The following is a 25329-nucleotide window of genomic DNA, read 5'->3' as shown; positions in this document are numbered from 1 at the left end:
TGGAAGAGCCAGACCAGAAAGATATGTTCTAGGAGCACTCCCTCAGATCCTCCAGCTGTTCATAGTTGCTTAGTTCATGGGAACTGACTAAAGATAATCTGAGATAAAACCTCCTAAAATGTGCCTCATGTGGATGTCAGGTCTTTAGTCCTTACCTGTTCCACTCTACAAACCCGCTCTGTACATTTGCACTATTTGTTAATACAGATCATCTTGTTTCATCCTTTCCAGCTGCCTTAGGAATGACTTGCTCATCTGACAGCTCATTCAAATTCAGTGGGACAAAGATAAACTCTACTATTTTCTTTTTATTTTGCAAATTTTCTTCACACTGTCATCAACACTACTGCTTTCTTCATCCCATCAATAGATACTCCTGTGCTTCACTTTAAGGGCCCTTCACTGTCTTTCCTCAGTTTTAAAGATGCATCTCACCCTGTCTTTCATACTGGGAAGGAATTTTTCAAATATTCATGAAACCACTACAAGTAGTTTTACACTACTCCCTACCTCTTCTCACAAGTTCTCTTTGTTACACAACACCCACATAACTTGACATGGCATTTCAGAGAATCACAGAATTGTCTGAGCTGGAAAGGACTCAGAAGCACCCTTGGCATTATTAGTATCATGCTTTAACTAGCTGAGCTAGCAAGTCCCATGCTTGCCTGTGCTTCAGAAATCCATCTCTTGCCCTCCTTCTACAACAAAAACTTACAACTTGATAGCTTCTAATCATCTCCCTCTTTTTAACTCAATTGGCACCATGGGACAAGGTGTGTCTCATCTGTACAGGACCTGGGAGAAGGGTCTCCCACCACCGAAGTCTCCCAGGGACTATTCTGATGTAAAGCAGGCACTATGAATTGAAATACCTCTGATAGCTTTCAGTCAGGATGGTGTGCATAAAACTCAAGAGATGAAACTAGATTAAAAATCTTTTTTTCAGCCCAATGAGGAATATGTGCATTACATAATAATTGGGGGCAATTGTGTATTAACCTGATTCTACTTTTCACCTGCCCTTAGTTTAAAAAGCAACAACAAAGCACCAAACAAAACACCCCAAAAGTGTGAGCCAAGGAAAAGGACTGAGAAAACTGGCAGTACAGATCTCCCAAACCAGGAGGATGTAAAACCTGCTCCAGAAGACTGAAGATGCTCAGGAACGAAGAGATCTCAAATTGGTCTCTCAAACAGACCTGATGCACACCTAACCAGGCAGAGGAGAAGGCAGCAGGCCCCTGGGGTCTGGGAGGATTCCTGAAGGAAGAGCATGAAGGACATCCCCCCTCCTCCCTGTCAATTTCACAAACAAGGAAAATAAACCAAGAGTGTGAGTTACAGAATGCAACATCCCTAAGAAAGACAGCTGAGAATAAAGAAGGGCTCCAGCAGGGCTGGTGGGGGATACTTTACCCTCCTGGCAGAAGTTAACATTACAGTCAGGGTCTTTATGATGGAGCCAGAGCAGCTTGTTTGCCTGACTGAGCTAATGGCCCCTCCTTTCTGCTTCTGATTGTATCACAGAGCTGCATTTACAAATGAAATAGTTGAACTTTAACTGCTGAGAGAAGAGGGAGGCAGGGAAAGGCCCTAGGTGAAACTCTGATTTTGAAGCTGATAGTGTTATTTCTGTTTCAAATTACAAGCTGATCTCCTACAGCTCCAAAGGTAAGTGTAGACACAGCAAGTACGCCTTTGAAATATGACAGGCTGAATTTTCATTTGCCTTCAGAATCATTTATAGTGTCAGGGCAATGGTTTAAAGTGTGTGTGAACACACAGCAGTGGAACAAAGTCTAGCATAAAACAGAATCTGGTCTCCTTATATTTTTGCCCATACTTTTGCACAGGGGCTTTCCAAAATGTATGTACAAATGTGAGAAGACAAGCAGGCTTTGCATCTACCTAGCAGTTTGTACATCTCCCAACCTTGCTGCACACTCAGCTGAGAAGCAAAAAAACCTCTTGTCCCACCTTAATCAACTACATACACTGTGTCATCTCTTTCACTGCCTCCACAATCACAGAGCAGAGTAGGAGTGGCTGGAGAAGACAGACTTTATGGTTTCAAGAGTCCCCATACAGCAATAACAGATTATTCAGCATGAATAATAGATGGATGCTCTAAGACTCAATATCTTGTCCTGACACTGTAATACATCAGGATCTCTCTGAGGAGCAATGATTGTACATTCATGCACATAAAGTGTACTAGACTTTCTGTCATATCATTTGCACCTCACAGATAGACAGATGGATTCGAATTAACACAGATTACTCATACTGGGGAAATTTTCTGTCTCATTGCAATGTTCTGTTAGCTTTCCTGTAAAGCACCACACTGACTTTGGATTTGGAAAACATGGGGGTGTATAGAGGGAAAGAGAAGAAGACATAGGTTCTGTTATTTATTTTAGGGTATTTCTTTTCTTTGCATGACTAAAGATTTGCACCAGTGCAGCAGGCTGCTATGGTGGAGACGACCTAGAGAAACATCTGGACAGTGCCCTTCTCTCTCCCCGGGTCGGACCAGAAACCACCTCTCCAAAGCAGTGACCTCCTAGGAGCAGCATTGATTTCAGTCATTTGTCCAAGTCAAAAAGCAGTCATTTGCTTGCTTTGCCCTTTGCAGGGCCCTTTGCCTCCCCCTCTTCCCAGCTCCTGTCCATAATGCATGTACTCCCATTCTCAACGAGACAAGGGACAAAACAACTCCATGGGCAGCCATGAAAAGGAGTGCTGCTCTACTTTTCTTAGAAGATATCCAGATTTAAGATCTCCTTTGCTGTGGTCTTTTGCATAGCAGAATTAACATGGTTAGAAAATGTAAAGTTAAGTAGAAATGACAGTAGCAGGAAAATCACTGTTTCCCTCCCAAGCCCTGTCTACATTTGTCTTAGAACTACATTAATAAAAGTGACTATGATTGTATCCAAATGAAAAAGATAAAAGATTAAAAAAAAGATAAAAGTGTTTTTTTGTTGGGTTCCCCCCCCCCAGTGAAAACTGGATTTTAGCAATGGTTTGCTATCTGGAACACATTGTATAATTGTCATTATAGTGATGTCTTTTTTTTTTTTAATGTCAGCATATTTTAGATTAGAGCAATTAATGGCAGAGTTCCACCCATCTAGTCTCCAGCTCAGGCGTGCCATTGACAATTAAATACTAACTTGGAGAAACATTTGGTGCTGAGAAAGTTTCACAAGTGGCCTAATATAATGACAACTCTTCTGTTTGTTATAAAGCATGTCTAGAAAAAGCACTCTGTGTTTTGGAGATGACACTCCTCTATGCTGCTATTATGAGAATTACTGTTTATTAAATACTGCAGCATAATTAGGGATGTACAAGACACAAACACAGTAAGTTGCCTTAAGAGAAAGAAAGGCTCAGAAATGCATTTCCCTTTTTATCATTTAATTCAGGCAACATGACTCTTGCTGCGGTCTCTCAGCTTATACACTAAAGGTCTACAGTTACGAAACTTCTAACATAAGCCGTTTATTACTATTTACATTTCTGGCTCTCATTGTCTCAGAAACTGCCAAGGGCAGAAGGGAGGGAAGAGTGTGTTATGGCACAAAATAAGAAACTTTGAGCAATTTCTCTACCGAATACTGGCAATACATAGAACCCGGCTGATCGGTCTCTTAAAAGCCTGCTTTAAAAGGTTCCTCCCTCCAGACCCCCTCCAGACAGCAACAACAAAGAGTTAAATGAGTCGTCTCTCAAATGACTAACATCAATCCCATCATTCCTCGTATACACAGAAAGTGTGGGTTTATAGTTTCTCCTACCAGCCGTTACCTTATAAATCCCACACAAAGGTAAGACCTTTGTTTTATTTCAATACAAATGTCTCCAGCAAATGTTTACACTACTCTTTTGAAGCTTCCTCAACCCACACCACACCCCGGCAACTACATAAAAATGCCATTTGCTTTGAATCCCAGATGCATACTTACCAAATCATTTGTATACACTGAGTTTCAACATTATGTGCTACAACAGGTTAACTCTTCTCTAATATATACACGTGTGTCTGCATGTCTCGCATCTATATATACACTCATATATATATATGCACACTTGCACACACAGACATGGTTTATTAAAGTAGCTGCCAAGTCTAATACTACATAATTTCTGCTATTAACTCCCGAAAATGAAGCATCTTTTCCTTCAACTTATACATTTTTTAGAGAAGATGTTAATTTCCTTCCTAATTAAATTAAATTTGATGTAACTTGAGAAGGAAATTCATGATTAAGAAAAAAAAAATTATTCCAGTCAAAGCATGTCCTATGTATCACTAACATTGTTTAAGAAATATGGATTGCCATAATACAAATTACTGCTAGAGATAGTGCTGTTCTATAAGCTTGATTTTACCATTGTATCCACTGGAACTGGAGCTTACTTTGGTCCACAATATCCAAGAACCTAATCCTGCAAATCACTCGCTCTTTGAAAACAGCTTATTGCTGTATGAGCCATGCCAAAACTCATTAAATAACTGGAAAGGTTCCCAGAGGCTTCAGCATACTTTGGATTAAAGATCTACATTTTGGTTAAATAAAGCAGGACAATGACTGCATGCAAGTACACACAACAACTGCTCAGCACACAAGTCCTGCACTCAATGAAATCACCTCACTCATCTGCCAGCACCTGCCTGAGTAACACAGCCACAAACATGTCTGTTTATTGCATGTCCAAGTTCCAGTGCTTAGCAGAAATCTGTAATCTCTTGATATCACTGAACACTTTTTGTCTCTTTAAGGTGACTTTGTTAGCAATTGTTCATTGAAATCATATATTTGATTTTAAGGTTAAAAAGTACTTTCCATAGAAATATACAATTAGTTGTTTCAGAAGTAACACTATCATAGACAATTTAAATGCACCAGGTTATACTTCAAGGAGCTGGTATGGTTAATGACAAATATAATATCCTTTGACCAAGAGAACTATGCCTCTTTAATCATCTTTCTTGCAAACTAACTTCTGTCAGTGCTAACACTGCAAGCAGACAGATGAATGTCTATCAGAAATGAAGTTGAGCTTTGTTCTAGAGCCTCCACTACAATTTTGTCAACTGGACAGATGATGCAGCAAAATCTTCTATAGGGCAGCAGCAAGGAAACTACATAGCTTCTAGCATATTATAAAGACACTTTTAAAAGACAGTCAAAAAGTCAGCTAGTTCTTGTTAATTGTTGTTTGTTTTCTCATCTTTTTTTAAAAGAACTCCTTTAAAAATACCAAACATAGCATTTGGGTTCAACCAAAGGGAGACAACAAATCACCTTACTCATAAATGTTTCATATTTATAACAGAATTAAATATGGGAGGGAAACAAAGATGGATTGTACAAACTGTTCTTCTCTCCTTACCCCTGCTCCCTTACAGCAGTATTTTATCTTAAGAAAGCACTGAGTTTGACATGGCTATAGAGCCTTCCCCTCATTTCCCTGGATCCTGCTCTGAACCACAAGCCCCACAAGTGACCTCTAGATAACAGCCCCAGCAGAAAAAGATGTTGTTCTAGAAAATGGTAAGGATGTGCCAGGACTAACTCTGCTCTGCCAGAAGGCAAGGGGACTGCTGCTGTCAACCAGGCACAGCAGAGGAAACACTAACAGAGTGGTGTTTCTGACTTTGGTGCTGTTTCCTTAGTCCACAGAAAGCAATAGTGTGATTATTCCACATCTTGACATGCACTGTACATGATTTGTTCTGCCAAGCAGCAGTTGGAAGATGATGCACCAAGCATGGTGAACTGGAGCCAACAGCCCAGTTCCACTGACATTACTGGGACAACAGAGAGAGGCCTCTGCCTGTACCCTCTGGATTCCTGTTTATTCCACTAAAACCCACATGAAATGCTGCCTTACCACCCCTTATCATCAGGCTTACTGTAGCTGGCAGATTCTGGCTGCCACACCCCTTCTCTTATACCCTCATCCTAAAGGGCTTTGAGGGGAAGCCCTGCTCTGCCTTTGTGTGAGGAAAAGTCTGACTCCAAATGAGGAGAAATATGGCTTTAAATTAGCTGCCATCCAGGTGGAGTAGGAAAGTGAGAAAGCTGATGCTCAGGATAGGTCTTCTAAATGTGGGATTTAGTTTCCCAGGAGAGAGAGGTATATTTGGTTAGGTGACTTCTACTGCTTCTGTTTGATTTTCCACATAACTCCCCAGTGCACTTCCAGCAAGAAGTTTGTTTTCTTTGCTTCTTCCAGGGCCACTAGAGTGCTTCATCACATCCCATCTCAGAGGCCCTGCAAAAGAACTGAACTGTTGTCTGACTTAGGGGAAAAAAAAAGCTTTTGTGCCTCTGAGGGGGTTAAGTTTTAATCTTGAAATTGTGGTGAAAATAGAAAACAATACTGAACAGAAACAATGGAGCCAGATGAAAGATCATCATTCAAAAAGCTTAGGAAAAGGGAGTCTGTAATTACGCCTCGAAATTCTTCATCTCCCGTGGATGAGGTAATTGCTGGAGAATAAACAGCCTTCAGTGACATGCCCCAGAACCCACAGCTTTCCAACACCGCAGGGGCATCCTATGGGAATCCCCAGATCCAGTGCAACCAGTTACTGTATTACACTTTCCAACAGGAGCAAGCATGTACACATACATGTGTGTGGGGAGGGCAATACTTTAGTGCAGACAAGGTAATGAGCTGTCACGTGCAATCGGATTTACATTTGATAGCCAAACAGTAAAGCATGTTATGAATCCTCTTTTATCAATCCATTTTCAAGCTCCTAAGAGATGAGATATTTAATAACCCCAAATAAATATGCATAAGCCAATTTGCAATTTAATAACCATTTCCTGAAGAAATACAAGCAACTTAAATTTCACTCCTACACTTTTTTAACCCAGTAAAAGTCTTTATTTTAAAATCTTAGCTTATTTTATTTCTAGTGATCATTGCAAAAGTTGTATTCTTAATGTTCTGGCACCCAAGGCAAGAGCCAGGTGAATGGTGTGAGCTTAAAACAACGTCTGAGGTTAACACTTGACATTAGTGGATGTGAATTCCTTGTTCCTAGATCAACATGGGTGCCTTGCTAAGTCTGGCTTGGAGCTGCAAATGCAAATGTCTTAGAGATCTGCCAGCCCTGGAACAAGACTGCCATGTTCTAGCTCTGGTATTGATTCTTTAAAGGTCCTTAAGAAAAACTGCTGTGTTGGTATTTGCTTGCACAGTGATCACACACACACAACAGTCACCTGTTGTGACTGCAGAGGACAATCTACAGCTGTATTTTGAAATGGAAACAAATAGGGAAATATCTGCGGCGGTGAAAATGTAATCACTACATGAGTAAATACAGCACCATTAGCAACTGGACTAAGTACAATTCTGTTTACAAAGGCCTGCTTTTGAAAGAGCTGGGTGATTTTTAGAACTATTGTCATTTCTTTTAAGATGTTCATGAGAGATTGAAATCCCTGTTACTATAAACAGTCAGCACCTCCAGTCAGTGAGTCAGGACAGAGAGTGTTAATGCTACCACTCAGTATTCAATACAAGTTCTCAGAGGACTCAGTCTGAGGATGCAATCTCCCTAATGCTGCTAGAAATGCAGTGGGCAATTGTGTATGAAGATGTCTCTGTATTTGTAAGATTCATAGCTTTACTTGAACATGGGACATTTTGTATTCAACATGAAAACAGTATCAGGAGTTTGCTGAGCTCAGTGTTTGGTGTTTATTAACTCTACATCCCCAAGAGTACTGCATTACCCCCACTCATTCATTTTACACAGCCTATTTCCCTTCTTGTTTGCTTTCCGGGGGCCAACTTCTTCTTATAATTACCGGCAGTTTTTCATTTCTCCCACACTAGTCCATGCAGCCGAAGTACTCCAACAGCCTTTGTACAACCTTATCTGAAAGAAACTAGTTAAGGTGTTCTGATGTTCTGGTTTATAGGTCCACTTAACAGTCACATTCCTGAATGAAAAACCCCATGCCTGAGGGTACTTGACCATTTAAAAAAAAAAAAAAAAAGCCTCAGACCTCAAAAATATGTTCATTCCCAATTGCAAAGACAGTCTGTGTAACAATATAAAAAATAATGGCACCAACACCACAAGGGATGGCATAGTCTAATTTACAGAATATTTATTATTGGAGATGTTTATAGTGTAGCAAGAAAGTTGATAATTTAGAGAAAGAAAACACTCAGCTTGTGTCTTACACCTGGCTTTGCAAATAGGAAAAAATTTATTACTGTTTCTCAGGCTGGGCACCTACCAACAAGCCCTCTTACTTGTCAGAAAGAAGTGGAACAGTGCCTAAGGATGGATGGTACTTATAAAGGAATGCCAGGCTTTTCCTCACCTTTGCCTCCTCATTGACATCCCAGGTAAAGGACACAGCATTGAATGCAATTTCTTCGATATTCCCAATGGTATTAAAACTTTCCTTATAATCAGCTGTAAGAAAAAAAACAAGAGTCATGGAAAAAATTGAACTTTCTGTTTTACAACTCATAGTACTACTTTGCTTCTTAAGCTGGGTTGTCTAGTGCATCAAAACTACCTCTTGTATTGTTTATGATTAATTATGAATAATCTTAATTGCAAAGAGTCAATATAATGCAACCTGAGTCTTATGCATAGTATGTCACTAGATAATGTTCTTGCAAAATTCTTGTAGGCTCTCAAAAAGGAGTATGTGTGACTCTACTGGCAATAAGTCAGTGCATTCATTAGCTTGGCCACGGAATGGCCAAAACTGGAAAATTAACTGAAAACTACTGAAGCATTTAAATGGATTGTTCAAACCTTGATATTAAGAAAAAACATGGTAAATCCTAAAGAAGCTTTCTAAAAGTCTAAGGGCTATGACTGGGGGAAATCATCAATGTGCATTTCAACTTTCCCAGGAATTACTGCACTGGATGCTGGACTAATATTTATATAATATTAAAAACAAAATCAAAAACCACCATACCCACAAAAAATCCAAACCAATAAAACATCCCCCACAAAGATCCTTTTTCCAAAGTATGTTCACCACTAAAACAGAAAACAAAAAAAATATATTTTTAATTTGTTTGGCTACAAAATCTGCACCTTCTCATTTCTTCCCCACGTGCTGTTACTATTATCACAAATAAACTAGCATTTTGGAAGGAACAAAAATCAAAAGGGAGGAATATTTCAAAGTTGACTAACCCTCCCTCAAAAACAGTAAGGGTGGAAAACTATGTAAAATAGACAACTCCCAAGTCTTATAATTTAAAATAGGAACAAGCACTGCTTTTCTCTCATGTTGCTGGACAGTTTAACACATTTTCTGCTTTTTGATGGCAGATTAAGAGAGATACCAGGTAATATCTGCTTGATTAAAGGAACTTCCAGATCATTCACACTAATGGAATAACTCTCTCCGGGATAAACATTTCCTAAGAATCCCTCGAGGGCTGTAATTGGACTCAGTGCCAGAGGGCTGAGATTACACTCCTGATCTAAAGTTTGCCCAAATCCCTCCTTCAGAAGCATGCTGATTCTTAGCTTTGTAATCAGTTATAGAAAGAGAATGTTTTTGTATTTTGGTATGAAACCATTGGTAAATGGTTTCAATATTCATCCCCTCTGTCTAAACTGTTCTCTAAAAAATAATTTCTAAGTAATAACTACTTTAAAATAATTTATAACAAAAGCCATTGCTACAAGAAGAATGATTTCACATTTGAGACAGGAAATCAGCATACTTTTCTCTCATTTGAAACACAAGAACTCTGGCACCTCACTGGGCAAATAAAATTGTGTTGCTGGGACACATGAATGATTTTGGTAACAGTAAAAAATTCACTGTTCAAACTATAGGAACAGCATGAGATATTTGATGATACAGCAAATTAACAAAATGTTTGAGAGGGCAGGCAGGCTTTTCATCCCCACCTTGAACTCAGGTCTCCTTTCTAACTGAAGTTATTGGCTTCACTATCTAAATTCAGTGTGGGGATGCAAGTGAGAGGAATTAGAAGACACATAAGTAGTTTAATATGCATGTGCACACATCCACCCACCTCTTAAATTTATGATTCACCAGAAAGCGCCTCGTGCAACTGACTGCTGCACATGGGCGAACTGTGTAGGTGCACTTTGGAAAGACATGAACAAGATGTCTCTTAAAGACACATGTTTTCTTGTCTTAAAAGGCTATCAGAACCTCACATCCCATCAACCCTCCCCTTCTCTCAACACATGCCTCTCCTTTAATTGCTATACACAAATCTCATGGAGTGTCTATGTGACACTGCTAAAAAGCAGAAGAGCATCCTATTCCCCTCAATTTACAGGAAATTAAAGAAGGATCCTCAGTTGACTAAGAAAGCATTTACACCTCAGAGTATTTGAAAGCTGTTAAGAGTGACTACAACTTCTCCTCTTCTACTGTTTTGAGCTACCAGAAAATCAGGGTCATTGAATATGCAAAAAATGCCTCACAGGAATTATTTCCTCCTTTGTTACATAAATTGCATATTAAACAATGACAAATTTTTAAAGTTAAAACATTAATGATTCATTACATGTCATTGCCTACTTTTGTATTCTGCACATAAATAATACAAACTATCCTGAAAAAAAAAAACAAGGGCAAGTTTCTTTGGACACGAAATTTCCACACACACTCCTCATATTTGAACCCATTCCAGTATGTCAAATTATTGTACTTGCTCTAAATAATCAATATCCACTGCAATTAAGTATTGTTTTATTTAACATTATTTAAAAATAAAAAGCTAGTGAGGCAATGTCACAGCACTGTGAAAATACACCTGTTTTCCCCCTGCTGCCCTTATTCCTCCTAAAAAAAAAAGTAAACATGCACCTTACTCCTTCAGAAAAATCCATTACAGTACATAGCCTAAATTTTGGAAAATACCTTGCCTTCTTCCTTAATAAGTGTCAAGCCCTCAGGTTTATTCCTCAAGCACTAAGGACTTGAATATATGTAAGTACATGCTTATCTTATTAATATCAATGCTTCTTCAGCCCTGTCACTGCACCTAATCCATTGAATCATCCTTCCTCCCAGAAGGTGCACCAGCCAGTACACAAAACAAATTAAAGCAGTGGCCCCTGTGTGTCTGGAGTGAAGGAGCAAGCCATTATTTCCTCCGATGTCCCGAATATAACTGCAGGCCAGAAAGCGGACAGACAGATCCCTGCCACTATGGAAAGCAGCACAAGCATATTCTCCCTGCCTGCCTGAGATCTGAACAGCTGGAACCCAGAACTAGAGCATCCCAAATCAATTTGATCCTCTGCCTGCTAAGGACCACATCATGCTCTACATTAAAAGTGCATTCATAAACAGTTAAAAAGGATTCACAGAAGTTAAGCATGCTACAAACATCAAATTAAAATAAGAGTAACATCTATGGAACAGGTGATGCAGAGTTATGGACACTTAATTTTCTTTGTTAACTACACAGGGCCTGGACATTAACTCAGTATTTAGAGGATCCCTTCAGGGATCTGAATTTTTAATGTAAAGGGAAATCTTCGTAGAGCCATTTGATATAATTTGGCATGGAAGGGACCCCTGGAGGTTATCAGGTTCAAGCAGGGCCAACTTCATATCTGGATTAAGTTGCTCAGTAAAATCATTTCATGATAAAACTAGAAGATTTTTCTAAATGCAGCTTGATACTTGCATGGGAAAAATAATTGGGAGCCATTCTGGCCTAATAAATCAGTTAGCCATAATGCAAGTGCCAAAGAAAATGAAACGTATTTCAGGAATACCATACTTATAAGAGCTAAGGCTATATTTCAGTTGTTCACAAGAAAACACTACAGAACAACATTTAGGTCTTTTTTTTCTGAAAACTGAGGTGAACCATGTTCTTACAGCTCTTATATCTGACAAGAAGGGCTATATCAGTAAGTCTTACTACACTGTGCTTTGCTCATGTTTGCAGTCCAAATAAAGAATATGCGCCAGAGTGCTTCAAAAGTCAGAGCAGAGCTATTTCACCTCAAACTAATGGAAAATTAAAAGACATTCACTTTAACAAAGGTAAACACACAGCTCATGCACAGTACTTACTTTGCAGAGCACTATTTTACAGAATATGTATCATAAGTTAACTTGCTGGGGTAAGGCAACTGAAATGTGCCAGGACACAAGTGCAGTGAAGTCAGCGGGTGTTGGCACTACAGTGGAGAGAGCTGCTCAGCACATACTTTTCAAAGGTATGATCATTACCACCACAAGCTTGTAGGGACTAGCACAAAAAACCAGGCAGCCTTCAGAAAGAGCTGTGACGTAGGCTATTTCTTCTTTTAATGTGTCATGATAAAAGTCATTTGGTCTAGGGTTGCGGTTTTACTGCATTAGATATCCCAACAGGCAAGAAGAAAAAATGGGGGAAAGGGAGGAAAGAAAGAAGTTAATGAAATAATTCAGCCAGAATAATGATGATAAGACAAGAGGTAGAGAGGAGATTCTGTAAGAGCTGCTTGGACAAAATACACCTGACCTTAAATAACACCAGGTCTCAGTGGAAACTGCAGGATTTGAAAATCTACAGGCACTGAAGTGAGGGGACAGTTTCTCTGATGACCCAGTTCAATCGGCCCCTGAAGTCTCCAAATGTTCTCTTCAAGTAACTCTGCTTTGGTTTAGCCCCCCTCTCTGCCCCCTCTCATTCCTGCCATTCAATGGTTTGGTTCCCTCAGGCGGCCAAAACAAGATAGAGTTTGTCTGCTTTGGTCTTGCCGACTCCTTTGACTGGAATCCGTGCAGATGGCTGCATGTGTAAACTGCACGTGGGAGGGGAGAAGCGCTTGATGTCTAGACACTGCCACTGACAACTTCAGGCTCCTTGGCAGCAAGTACGTGCTCTTCCTCTGCTAAAATCTCCCAAGCATGTGGATAGGACAGCTGAGGCTGAAATGGGCTTGTAAATACTTCAGATGGGATGAATGGTAAACAGGTCTCTCAGGATAGCACACCAAAGCTTGCTTCTCCCTCACTGCTGACACCGAGAAGACTCAGACTCTATGGGTGGTAGGAATCCTGCACACTCCTTTGCAGTCACCACAATGATGACATCTGCACTCTCAGGCTGCAATTCCACATCAATTAGCTAGCATAACTGTTGCTGGATCAAAGACTAGATCACCCTCTGAAAAAATAAAAGGAACAGAGACACTCCACCATACCTGAGGAGGTGCAGACCTTGATTTTCAGTTGCAGAAGGTGGTACCCCACTTAACACACATGCAAGGGGCAGCTCTTCTGTATAAATATCAAAAACCATTCCTTCTGCATGATCCCTATCCAGCTCCAGACCCCATAGTCCTAACAGGAATGAGCCATTGCTAAAAATTGTGGTACAAGCCACAAAGCCATTGCCAAGATATTCCACCATATTCCTATGTAAGGCACCAGAGCTTTCTACATCTGAAATCTTCCCTGAAACAACTGCAGATCTTACACTCACCAATGTCAAGGACTCTTTGTTTAGCTGTGTGCTGCCGGGAATGCCAGTACTTCCAATATTTCAGCTGTTCATCTCTGTTTTTATCCTCACTGAAAACAACCATGACCACACTCTATGAAAAACAACACCAGAGTCAAATTAGTCAAAATAATTAATAGTCAGGAAGACAAGATTTCCATATGCCTCTAATTCCATTCCAGCCACCACCCTCTCCCAGTAGTTTGGTTGTAGAAGATCGAGTTTTAATCAGTCCAATATTACAATGTACTTAACAACTCAGGACAGAAGAAATGTAGTTGTAAAATAATGCAAGACCCAGGATTATGTTCTTGATAGTCCAAATAAAACTTTATCATATTCTTAGTTTTAAAAAGTTTCACTGGCTAAAGGTAAGATGCTTTCAATTTAGTATACACAGTACAAATACCCTTTTTGGGAGCAGAACTCTTGCATATATATGTTTAATGACAAATTCAGTGTAACTATTTACTGAATATTGCTGAGGTTTCCAATTCACATTCTGAATTTGCTCTGTTAAACTGTGATTCAAAGGAAACAGATTGAATTTTTATGCAAAATTTTACACAAGCAATATAGGCTTTTTGAAAAAGCCCTGCTGCAGGCAAGCAAAACACCACAAAACAATGAAAGAATCATCATACAAATTAAAATTAAGTGAAAATAAATCACAGAGAACAAAAACTTCATGTTTAAATATCCTGTTTTACTTTCATACTGAGACACTAAGCACAAAAAAAAATCACTATCAAGCTGTTTTATAAGCCAAGGAGGTGTATCACAATTGATTCATCATCTGTGTGCCCCCCAGACAGCCATTACCATAACTCTTCATGTACTCTGTGACCTTCTGCATTCCACCAATAAAAGCTGAACACTATCACCACATCTTCCATGTCTGTCTAGCCTCTCCATGGGCACGAGGCAGTACACACCATGGAGGAGTCCTGGGTTATGCCTCTACACACTGGCTGGACATCAGGAGTATGGAGCTGGCCAGCTGATGCACTAACCATGACTGGCCATGCAGACCACCAAGTTTGCTAATGTTTTTATGAACCACTTACAGGGAACTTGTATAGGTTTAATACCTTCAAAACCTCTTGCCCCTCTGTTAGCTTTGGATGGAATTGGCAATAAGTTCAACAGGGCCCTTGAGTAGGGCCCTGGAAAACAGATACTTTAACATGATTGTGAAAGTTGCACATGGTTTCACAATTTTCTGTCAACTACATCCTCCAGAAGGATGTGGTCTCACCTCTCCTTTATAATTTCCACCTTTCTGCTGCCACAGCTTCAAAACTTATGTGGCACTGCACAGAACCAGGCATATGTGGACTGGTTTTCAGTCACAACAGTGACTTTCTGACTCCTGTTTCAGCTCTACAAGTACTAGACCTGGAGCCACAAAATGGGAAGGAATGGGTGGCAGGGAAAGAGACTGTACAGCAACAGAGACGTCTTACATCAGATTCAGCCAACAGCCTCATGTCCTAAGTAAACCAGGCTAAAAATTAACCGCTAACTGAGGTTTCCAAATCAATGCCTCTGTTTAGGAAGAATTTCTCTAAACTTCATATATGATAGAAACATATAGGAAACATTAGAAACATTGCCTGCTTCACTGCTCACATTGACTTTCATTGGTTCCTTTGACTAGTCACAACATTTTTAGAGTGCTTCATGTATTTGGATGAAAACATTTTTCCAGCCTCATACATATGCAGTCCTCCCAGCTTCAGGGTAAAATTTACAGGGCTCATTGTTCATTTCAAGGTTACTGGGTTAGGATTTGTTAACTCAAAAACATTACCAAAGAAATCAGGAGGCCCATTCACCAGGTAGATGTTGCTGAATACACAAACTATAGTTCTATGCACAGAAGATGTAAATCATTCATTGTTACATTTCTGGATGAATATCAAGTGAAAGCTCACAGTTATACAATGAAAATGACTTAAAATTTATGTCACAAAGGACAGATTCAACTCTTCATGTTTTCTCTGAAATGTACTGGAAAGCAGCTGATGAAGTGCACCAGTGAGTGAAGATGGAATACAGAGTAGATGAAGCAGATCTTGGACTTCTTTGATTTAATCATGGCAATAAGTTCACCAGTGTTAAGTGTAGTATCTGTAATCACCATTCTGCCAAACCATAAACTGAGGCTATCATTAATACATAAGATGACAGTCTGAAAAAACTGGACAGCAAAGCATTTGTTACCACCATCAATAGGGTGCTCTCACACCTTTACATTGAGCATGAGAAAAAGCTTGTTCTGTCCTTCCCCCAAGAAAACAAAATAAAATTAAAAGCCAATCAACCACAACCATATCTATTGGCAGAGCTCCATTCCCACCTAGGAAAGAAATGGGACTATACCCTGACTTTGCTGATGGGATGCCGGAAGCACTTGTTGTCACCCGTCTCACTCAGGGTGATGGCGTAGAATTGTCCTTTGTTCAAGTAGGTCATGGGTCCTTCCCCTTGCTTTTGACGCAGAGACTTGGTAGCTTCTAGCGTATACTGAAAAGTGCTGCTGAAAAGACAAGGAGAGAAACACCCACAAAATCCACATCACTTTCTCCTTTTCTCTTTTATTATGTAATTATTGCATTGTATAAGGCATAAGAAGCTAATAACAAAATTCCAGGCAAATGTTATATGGCAATTTTCTTTTTTCGACTTCATCAGATCCCGCAATCAAGCATAAAACTATCTGGAATGTAAGTTTCTTGGATCAAAGGCTAGAATCTGTACTTTCTCTGAAAGGAATCATTATGAGTTATGAGGCTGTGCACCTCACAATGAGATTTACAAAGAGGGTATTCTGTATGATTTGCAGGAAATCATCAGCTCCATAGACATTTAAACTTAGAAGTGTTGTAGAAAGATAAATAAATAAAGATAAATAAAGAAATTAATAATTTTTTAAAAAACCCAACCAGAATAAAACATGTTGCAAAAGATGGACACAGTGAAAGGAAAGTCCAACTGCTACTTTCAGCACAGTTCAAAGAAGGAATAAAAAGAGAAGGGACAGTAAGTTCTTTTGTTAAAAGACAACTTGCAAATCAAGGTTTTTAGAAGCTTTCTTTTCAAAATTAGTCAGTGAATGAAGTGCCTACATTTAACTTTATCTTCAATCAAGTAACCTCTCTTTAGAAAAATATCAGGGAAAAACAGCTTATGTGTTGAAATTTTAGATTTCAAAAAGACCCTCCTTCACAGAAGAACTTTCCAACTTCAAAGCACTTCTGAAACCATGAAAATTTAAGGCTCCACAAACTAGTAAACAGTTAGCTGGAAACAATTCTCACTGAGCCTCTTCAGCCACCACCTCCAATAATGGGCTTGAACAATAATCCAATAAAAATGGTGCCTGCAGCTCATCATATTCTCTTAGGTCAAAATAATGTTGGTCTTGCAAAAAAAAAAAAAAAAAAAAAAATTCTAACTGTACAGGAACCTTAATGCAAAGAGTCCTTATGAACTGGAGATATGGTGGAAGCATTTTCACAAAGATTCTGATTCAGCAAAGTATTTAAGCAGTGCCAGAGCAGAACCAAAAGGAGGAATATGTTGGTCCAAAAAAACAGTATATCCTTAACTTTCTAATTCAAACAAATACTTGGAAACATCACAGTACTGCCATAGCAATATAAAGGGAAAATAAAAGATATTTTAATTATCCAATGGAAAAAAAAAACACAACAAAACACATAATTCATAATTACATTTAAATCCCCACTCCATGAGACAGCAGAAAAACTCCAAGAGATCCAGTCTTTTCATCCAAAAGGAGTTTCAGACAGCTTCGTATCAATTATTCAGTCTAGCAGCAATCATTCAATCAAATGAAGACAACTTTTAAGTGCTTCTTAGCTTATAAATTAAAATCCAGTCATTTTTCTAGTTGCTTAAAAGTTACAAATCAACTCAAAACTAAGGTAATAAACACTCATCTATACCTATCCAACCCGCTGATGGCAGCACTGGTGCTCCCACACAATGCAGCTGCTGCCACCATGAAGGCTCTTGCACACAGCATGAAGGCAGCACAAGGCACCGCCGTCCCCCCTACTGTGGCTGTCCTGTGTGCAAGGGGAAACAGAGGCACTGCCAACACTGGCAAGTGTGGACCTGTCTGAGTGGGCTGGAAGAGCTATACCACCAGTGCTGCAGAACCAGCATCCATCCTGCTGCACCACTTGTCCTATAGACGGACCACCTCTTAGAGGTAAGGGCACAGCTTTGATTTAGCATCACACAAAGGGACTGCAGGTTGCACACTCAAGACCACTTCTTGACAGATGCACTGAGTGCCTTGGGAGATGTGCCTCAAAACCACACACCAGACAGCAGAACTAACAAGGATGTGTGCTGAGAAGGGCTTAGAATGATCAAAGTCAGACACACTCAGTGTCTTAACAGAACTGCCTACAGACTGCCATGGGCTGGTCTTCTGTTCCCTGGCATTCCATATGATTCAGTCAAAAAGTGTAAATCCCAGACACATTGCACTTGGCCAATTTTGGAGCCTCTGCGTAGTACCACTTGAGAGTTTTATTCTTGTTTCTAGCTGGCAAGAAAAGCATGCCCTATAGCAGGAAGCTTACTCTCTCTCTTAAAACTTAATTATTTACTGCACTCACTCAAATTATTATAACACTATTCTGAACCTCACCATGACTCTCAACTAAACCCCTGTGTAATCAGTAAGAGATCTTCTAGCAGGCTTCCAATTACTTTCATATTTACCACTTCCTTTTTCAATCTGAAATTCTCATTTCTGAGCCTTCTACTCAGTTTACTTCTATAAACTAAATACATCTTTCCTGGGAGTTTTCTTAATGCGCATTCAGAGGTTTCATTCTTAATGTGACCTGGGCTGTAGCATGCAAGACTTAAACGTGTGACAATTGTTAACAATAACAATGCTTCAGGATTCAATTTTACAAATGTTCAGTGTAGTAAGTGAGCAACCTTTGCTAACTATCAGTTTCATATCTTCTGTCTATATAATGACTCACTGCAGTTAATGATTGTTTTAACATTCTTCAGAAAAAATATCAAGCTGTAAGGAACCTTCACTATAGTCGCAGTCATATGCCTAATCCACAGAAACTACATAAGCATGTTCCTGATTCTAAAGTAAGAGTAATCTCTCAGATATAAACAGAACCATTCACAAGAATGAAATAAAGCATCAGTTAAAAACTTTAGTGATTACAATCTTTACTAGTTAAAGGGACTCTGCAGTGTTTTCCCATGCTACATACATATTTCTTCTGTGTACTCTGTGCTTAGGCAGAATAGTATTCTTTTCAAACTTTAATTTTTGCAGGTTTTTCTTGAAGCATTTCAACTGTTCTGGACATTTGACTTGTGCATTCTGCCCTCGTGAAAAGATTTTTCATGACCTGGCTGTCAAAGCTATACTCTTTTACCTGGGAACCTCTCAATAGTTTTAATCTTGTATATCTTGGGCGGAAGCTTCAGAGGAATTATGAGTTTAAAGCAATGCTAAGGGAAGGTAACAAAGCAAGTTATAAACTGGCCCGATCCGAGAGCTAACATGAGCAAGAGAATAAGGGGAGACTAATGCTTGGTAGTATCAAGGGAGCCCTGCAGGCACCCCAGGGTGAAGAAAAGAAGGGTGGGAAGTAGACACAGGCAGGCACTCAATACATTCCTGCCTGATGCCAGTCAACACACTACAAAGCTTATGCCATACCTTGTTTGTTCATAAATATATTCTTCAGCCCCCACTGACACACTCCGATACTTCTGAAAAATAAGACCAATTAAATATTGTTTGATAAAATCAAAATGCAAATACCAACTAAAGTGTAACAATATTTATTTAAAGACAACTCAAAAGAAAGCATCAACCATTTAACACTCAAAATACCTAAAAACTGGAGTGGGTATTAATACGATAGTCACATTTTATATGAACCTTAGAGCTTGACATTGTAAAAACACACAATTTACTTACCTAACCTCAAAGAATTTGTTTACACTATAAAGAACTAACATGCTAAGCACAGCTAAACAAGAAAATGAAAGAGATGAGAACAGTATATTTATAACTGTTAGGATTGTATCCGAAGAACATAGCAAGCAATTGACCAAAGTATCTACTGCCATAGGGATCTACAAAAACTCAGCACTCCTTCAGTGTGAGCACAACTAAGTCACTCCATAAATGTTTTGAAACCTTTTATAAATATGCATTTATAATGTGTTTGACAACTGAGTAAGTATTAGAGCAAATCTAAACCCAGTCATTTACACCAGTACTTAGGAAATACTTTGCAAGCACTTACAAAAACTAGTAAGAACAACTGCCTTCCTTCTTCTAACTTTGCCTAGATTTCCTTTGGTGTGTTTTGACATTTTACCTTATAGTTTCCTACACCTGCTCCATCCAGCAGTGCCACAACGGTGGGTGCAGCAGTATCTGAGCACGGCCTGAGGTTTAGGCAGTTGAGAAAAGCAATGGGACAGGCTCAGTGCTGGGTGAGGCTTCAGCAGGAAAGCTCTTCCTGCTCTCAAGCATGTGAATACTTGTGGCTAGGCGGCCACCAACAGTGGCCCACATCTTCCCTGAAAACCATGGCTGGGGACCTAAAGTCAATTGTCCAGTGTCCCTCATAGAATGAATAGGGAAGGTGAAGATGGAGAGGAGTGAATGCACTTAGAAAACCACGCCACCCACTTTTGGCAAGCGGATCTGAACCGATTCTTTCTCTACACAAATCCTAGATGACAAGTATTGCACCCTGTTATCAATCAATCATTTTATAAACATGTAACAATATATTACTATTGTAACAAAACTACTGTAATAGAGAACTTGGGATGCAAAGCCAACATATAGATGTAAAGTTCATTTTTACATCCAAGTTTAACAAGTTTGCATGTTTGACAGCTATCTGCACAGGGCAGATGGACTGTTTGGGAACCTCTCAGCAGCATGTCCCAGAACAATCAATGTAATGGAATTACTCTGCTATAGCAACCCAGACAAAGCTATGAGTATGGTTCCAGAAGAGCCATTTACCAGTACAAGTAAAAATAGCCAAACTAATATTATTTGATAATGCAGAGCAGTGTATCTAATCCAAGGTTTGATCCTACTGATTTTAAAATGGGAAGCCAGATTTCTTCATTATTTATTCATTTAGTTGACCTACATGTGTTCAATATCTGAAAACGGATTTCACGTTCAGGCATCCTGGATCTGTGTTGCTCATGGAGACAATGTACTTTTCTATAATACATGTACACAAACATACAGTAAATTTCTCATATACTCAATCAGGGCAGCTCAGCCTTAATGTAACTTGCCTTGTACTTTTGTTACATTTAAAATTTTGTAGAGTTGGGAAGAGAAAAACCTTAGGGGAGTTTTACCATCTAATATCTCTAATTATTTGCAGAGGTACTGTGAGATTTAAATTGTCTTTACCTTTCTACAATTCCAGCTTGTTTGCATTATTCTGCAGCAAGTAAAAGCAGCCAGAAGGTACTCACCATACTAAAGGTGACTGTAAAATTACTTTGGCTCAGCATAACTGTAAAATAATTAGAAGTTCTCCTTGCCTTTTTTCTCCTCATTCCTGCACATACACATGCAGTTGTTCCTTGTCCACTGAATTCTGTTCCCCTCTATTAGTCTAACTCTGCTACTTTTTCTCACTTGCTTGTGTTGCAGAATAGAGCTTAGTGCAACAAACAGCTTCTGAATAAATTACTTGGGTTCATCCAGCAGCAGAGGTTGTTGCTACTCATTTGCATTTTCAAAAGAACATCTAGAATTTCCCTGTTACAAAGTGGCTGTTTCTTACTGTTATGAATAGATCTGAAGGAAGATCTTGTTAATGGTAAATAAATCTTCTTTAAGAATAACAGCTATCTTCTACTTGACATAATATCCCCAAAGACAAAAAAAAAAAAATCAATTATTTATTTTTCTCAGAATTTTCAATAAACATCTTTTAAATTGTCTTCTGAAATGCCTCATGATGCTCCCCTATAATCAGAGCACAGACTGATGGGAACACAGCAGGGAGTAGAAATTAATTTGTTGAAACAAGCATCAGTGTTCTTCTAATGGCTCTTGTGGACAGTTCAAATCTTCTTATCTTGTTTACAAGCTCAAATATCCCTATCTTGTTTACAGCTTTTTATTGTGTTCTTAGATGCTAATTTGAGGTGAAAAACTTACTTCTGTTCCTCCATCCTTGAAGGTGTCACTGTAGGTACTGTCAGGAGTACTGCGCTGATCATCTTTAAGATAATTTGTGTGGGGAGCAATGCTAGACACTTCGTACGGTTCAAAGATAACGCCTCGGTGCTCCTCATTTTCTCCTCTTGCATAGTGTGTTTGTGGGGTCATAAAAACAGGGGTGAATTCCTCTGCTTTAACCACAGTCACTGCAGACCCTGTGATGGGTGTTGAGCTCCCAGACACATTTGTGTTGTATTCCCTTTTGGATGACTCCAAAGGATCTTGGTTCAAAGAAAGGTTAACTGGCACAGTCTTCAGGACTTGCACACGGTTCTCTCCCCCACTTAAGTTATTCTGAGCTTCCGTGGTATTAAGACAATTTCTGTGAGACAAAACCAAAAAATGTTATTAACTGTCCTGATAGAGGAAATCTCCTCCTTAAATATCTTAACGGTCTTAGATGTCAGCAAAGATTTTTCAATTCTGATAAGCCACTGCCATAAGTAGTAATACCTTAACAAATACTAGGCAAAAGAAATTGTGAGGCAATCAGAGAAGTCCAGAGCTCTATAACAAATGGGAAAAGATAATACATTTGATTTGACTTGTCACAATAAATTCTGGGTATCCAGGATTGCTCTTGCCTTAGTTTATAATTTGGATGCAAAATCAATCCAGCAGCACAACAGCCTTTAGACACAAAGTAAGAATAAAGAGTAAGGCAAGGCATGGACTACTCACAGTAGATATTTTGCACATGAAACAGGCAGAATATCAACAGCAAAATTCATACACTGATGGGATGCTCTTTCAGGCTGTTGCCAGGCCACTACTGTTTGCTTAACTCTGGTACCAATGCTATTCTAAAAGAGCAAGCCCAGGAATTCCATTGTAGCAGAGTAGATCAGTAACTATAGTGGCTGCAAGGTAACCTCAGCAGCATTCCCACATCTACCCACAGTTGCTCTTGAAAGCAATCTGATATGCTGATAGTAGTTACACTGACATAAAATTGTTAACTCATAGAACTCTTAGTAGGAATAATATTGCTTTGTTTTCAACACAGGAGAAATGCTCTGACACTACCATTCCTCTCTCTTGGTTTTCCACTGAAGGTCAGTTTTGTCAACCATACTCAGTTTAGGAATTGAACATCAGGAATTTCTCTGGTGTTTGTAGAAGAAAAGCTGTCCAAAATCCATTTCATAGCCCATTTTGAATCAGTAAATTTATACTACCACCTATTGAAACAATTACTTTATGAACAGCTAGTGGAGACCATCTAAGGCTGTCACAAATTATCTACATTGAAATAAACCTTGTGTAGCTCATCTCTGTCATAATTTCATATGGAGATACCTTCCAGTATGTAAAGACTTCATTGTTTCTACCAAAATATACACTCTTTCTTTCCTGCAGGTTTTAATAAGCAGTAGGCAGTTTCCTTCGACTCAAGTCACTTTTAGCTTACAGAGAAAAGCTGAAATCTGAGAGAAGTGAGAAAAACATTCTAAGCAAAAGATTTTAAGAGTTACTTTATTTGCTGGGCAGATCCTAAGTTATGTAAAATATAACCCTATAAATGAGGCTACTGAGGCCAGACTACTCACTTTTTGCCCTACAACAAGAAAACAAAAAAACAGCCAATAGCCAACTATCAAGATAATCTGATTTTACTAATCTCAACAGCAGCAGCAAAACACCAAACAAAGTGAAACTCTCAGCTGCTTTCCAAACTGAATGTTTGAGAATACTCTCCATTTTTTCTAATCAATTAAAAGTAAAAAGGAGTAAAATGAGCTTCCCAAAACAGCCCTCATATTCTTTTAATTTTGAAATAAAACCATAAATCCCTCAGGGTCTCACAGTTCCTTCAGTTCACAACTGATCCACACTTTTAGTAGCTGGGTGTATGATTTTGAATAATACTGTACCTTTTATCTTGGTCTTCTTGATTATCACTCACTTTGTTAACAGACAACAGCCTTTTATCTCTGGGAACCTGAGAACAACACCAGGCATGGGGTCAGGTAAATGCAACTGTCAGGCATTTGCAGCTTCAGACTGCTCTACTGCAACAACTAGAAAAATGTAACTCTATCAGTGTTGTCTAGTTCACAGATGCCAGGAGATGTTTTTCTTTGGGAGACTGATTGTGAACAGAAAGAAAATTTCAAAAGAGAAAAAACATAGGAATTGTTTTCTTTTCTAGTTCTTGGGCACACCAGCAAAACACTTTTCTTTATGCCCTATCTTTTGAATATCAAGCTAGGCCATGCTATCTGAAAATCAAAGCTCATATTATTCCAAAACACACACACACACTTTTCACTGAATAAAACAAGATAAGATGCTTTGATGAGCTCTGTGCTGAGACCATTTTAGCTCAGACAAAAAAGGCTTTTCAATTAAACCAAAAGCACCAGGTAAGTCCTTCTGTTAGAGAGAAGCCTGGAGAGTGCAGGACTCATACCAAGGGAAAATCTGTGGATCTTTCCCTTTCCTAGTATGGGGACAGGTCAGGGCATGCTGGTATGTCACCAGAAACACTAACTTCTGCTTTGCTGATTGCATCAACAGCTATAAGAGGTAAAAACCCAGTCAAATCTGGCCCCTTGGCAGACTCAGAACTGACACCAAGTGACTTAAAAGATTTGTATTCCCACATACCAATGTTCTGACACCAGCACACAAATGAAATCACCAAAGGCAAAGTTGCTGCCTTGACCGTATTTTTCTTTTCTTGATGAGCCGTTAATTTGGGAGCTAAAACTTCTATCTTTTGCACAAAAAGACATATCCACTTCATCACAGCAATTAACTCAGTATTAAAGAGCAAGAATAGACCTGAGAATGAGCCAAAGCAATGCTTTTTACTTTTAAATATTTTAAAGAAACATCAGAAAAATATCCAACTTTAGAGGAAAAACAGTATTACAGCACTCCAGTAGCCAATGATAACATGAACAATAACTACAACAGCACAGTCACAGAGTTCTATTCAGAGCTGTTCTTTCTTTTTGGAACATCCCTTTTCCTTATTAAGCATCTTGCTGGTTAAAAAACCTCTTTCATTTATTTTTTGAACTGGGATAAAAGCCACAGTTTACATATGTTGGTTCCCCTTTTAAGATTACCTATTTATCTCTGAATGAGGGTCTAGGTTTAGGTAAATATCACTACAAGGAAAAATAAAAGTTTAAAAAAACAAACAGTTAAATTCAAATAATTTCTATTGACTGGAAAAAGTAATCTAAAAATATTACCCTGTATGTCAGAACAAATGAGCCAGATTACAAATAAGGACAATTCAAGAGTCTGGTGCACTGGAAGTCCACTACACTTCCACATTACAGCACAGAGGTTAAGTTTTAAGTTTGTGTTTGGGAGTATCAACAAGAGTTATCATTTCTTCCCTATTTAAGACAAAAATAGTTATGACTGAATGCTGGAAATGGTTATGAGTTGCTAATCCCACCTTATTCCATCAGAACCCCAAGTCTTTTGCAACTGCCTGGAACAACGAGCAGACATGTCTTTTGGAACATGGTTTTGAGAAGGAAAAGGGCTATTTT

The 25329-nt window shown here is 38.9% G+C and overlaps 1 protein-coding gene across 1 annotated transcript in view; it reads right to left on the bottom strand.

Moving 5' to 3' along the window:
- GRHL2 (grainyhead like transcription factor 2) overlaps positions 1–25329 on the bottom strand; it is a 62558-nt gene that overhangs the window by 23028 nt on the left and 14201 nt on the right. The window contains exons 3-8 of the mRNA XM_058833467.1: positions 23689–23756; positions 21752–22136; positions 19253–19305; positions 15898–16054; positions 13495–13606; positions 8370–8464 (exon numbers count right to left, since the gene is read on the bottom strand). Of these exons, the coding sequence (XP_058689450.1) occupies positions 8370–8464; positions 13495–13606; positions 15898–16054; positions 19253–19305; positions 21752–22136; positions 23689–23756 (870 nt within the window). The remainder of the gene's footprint in view (positions 1–8369; positions 8465–13494; positions 13607–15897; positions 16055–19252; positions 19306–21751; positions 22137–23688; positions 23757–25329) is intronic.

The sequence above is a fragment of the Poecile atricapillus genome, chromosome 2 (genome assembly GCF_030490865.1).
Source record: "Poecile atricapillus isolate bPoeAtr1 chromosome 2, bPoeAtr1.hap1, whole genome shotgun sequence".
NCBI classification, from domain to species: domain Eukaryota; kingdom Metazoa; phylum Chordata; class Aves; order Passeriformes; family Paridae; genus Poecile; species Poecile atricapillus.
Note: the sequence above shows the minus strand (reverse complement) of the source record. Positions and strands in the feature narration are given on the sequence as shown.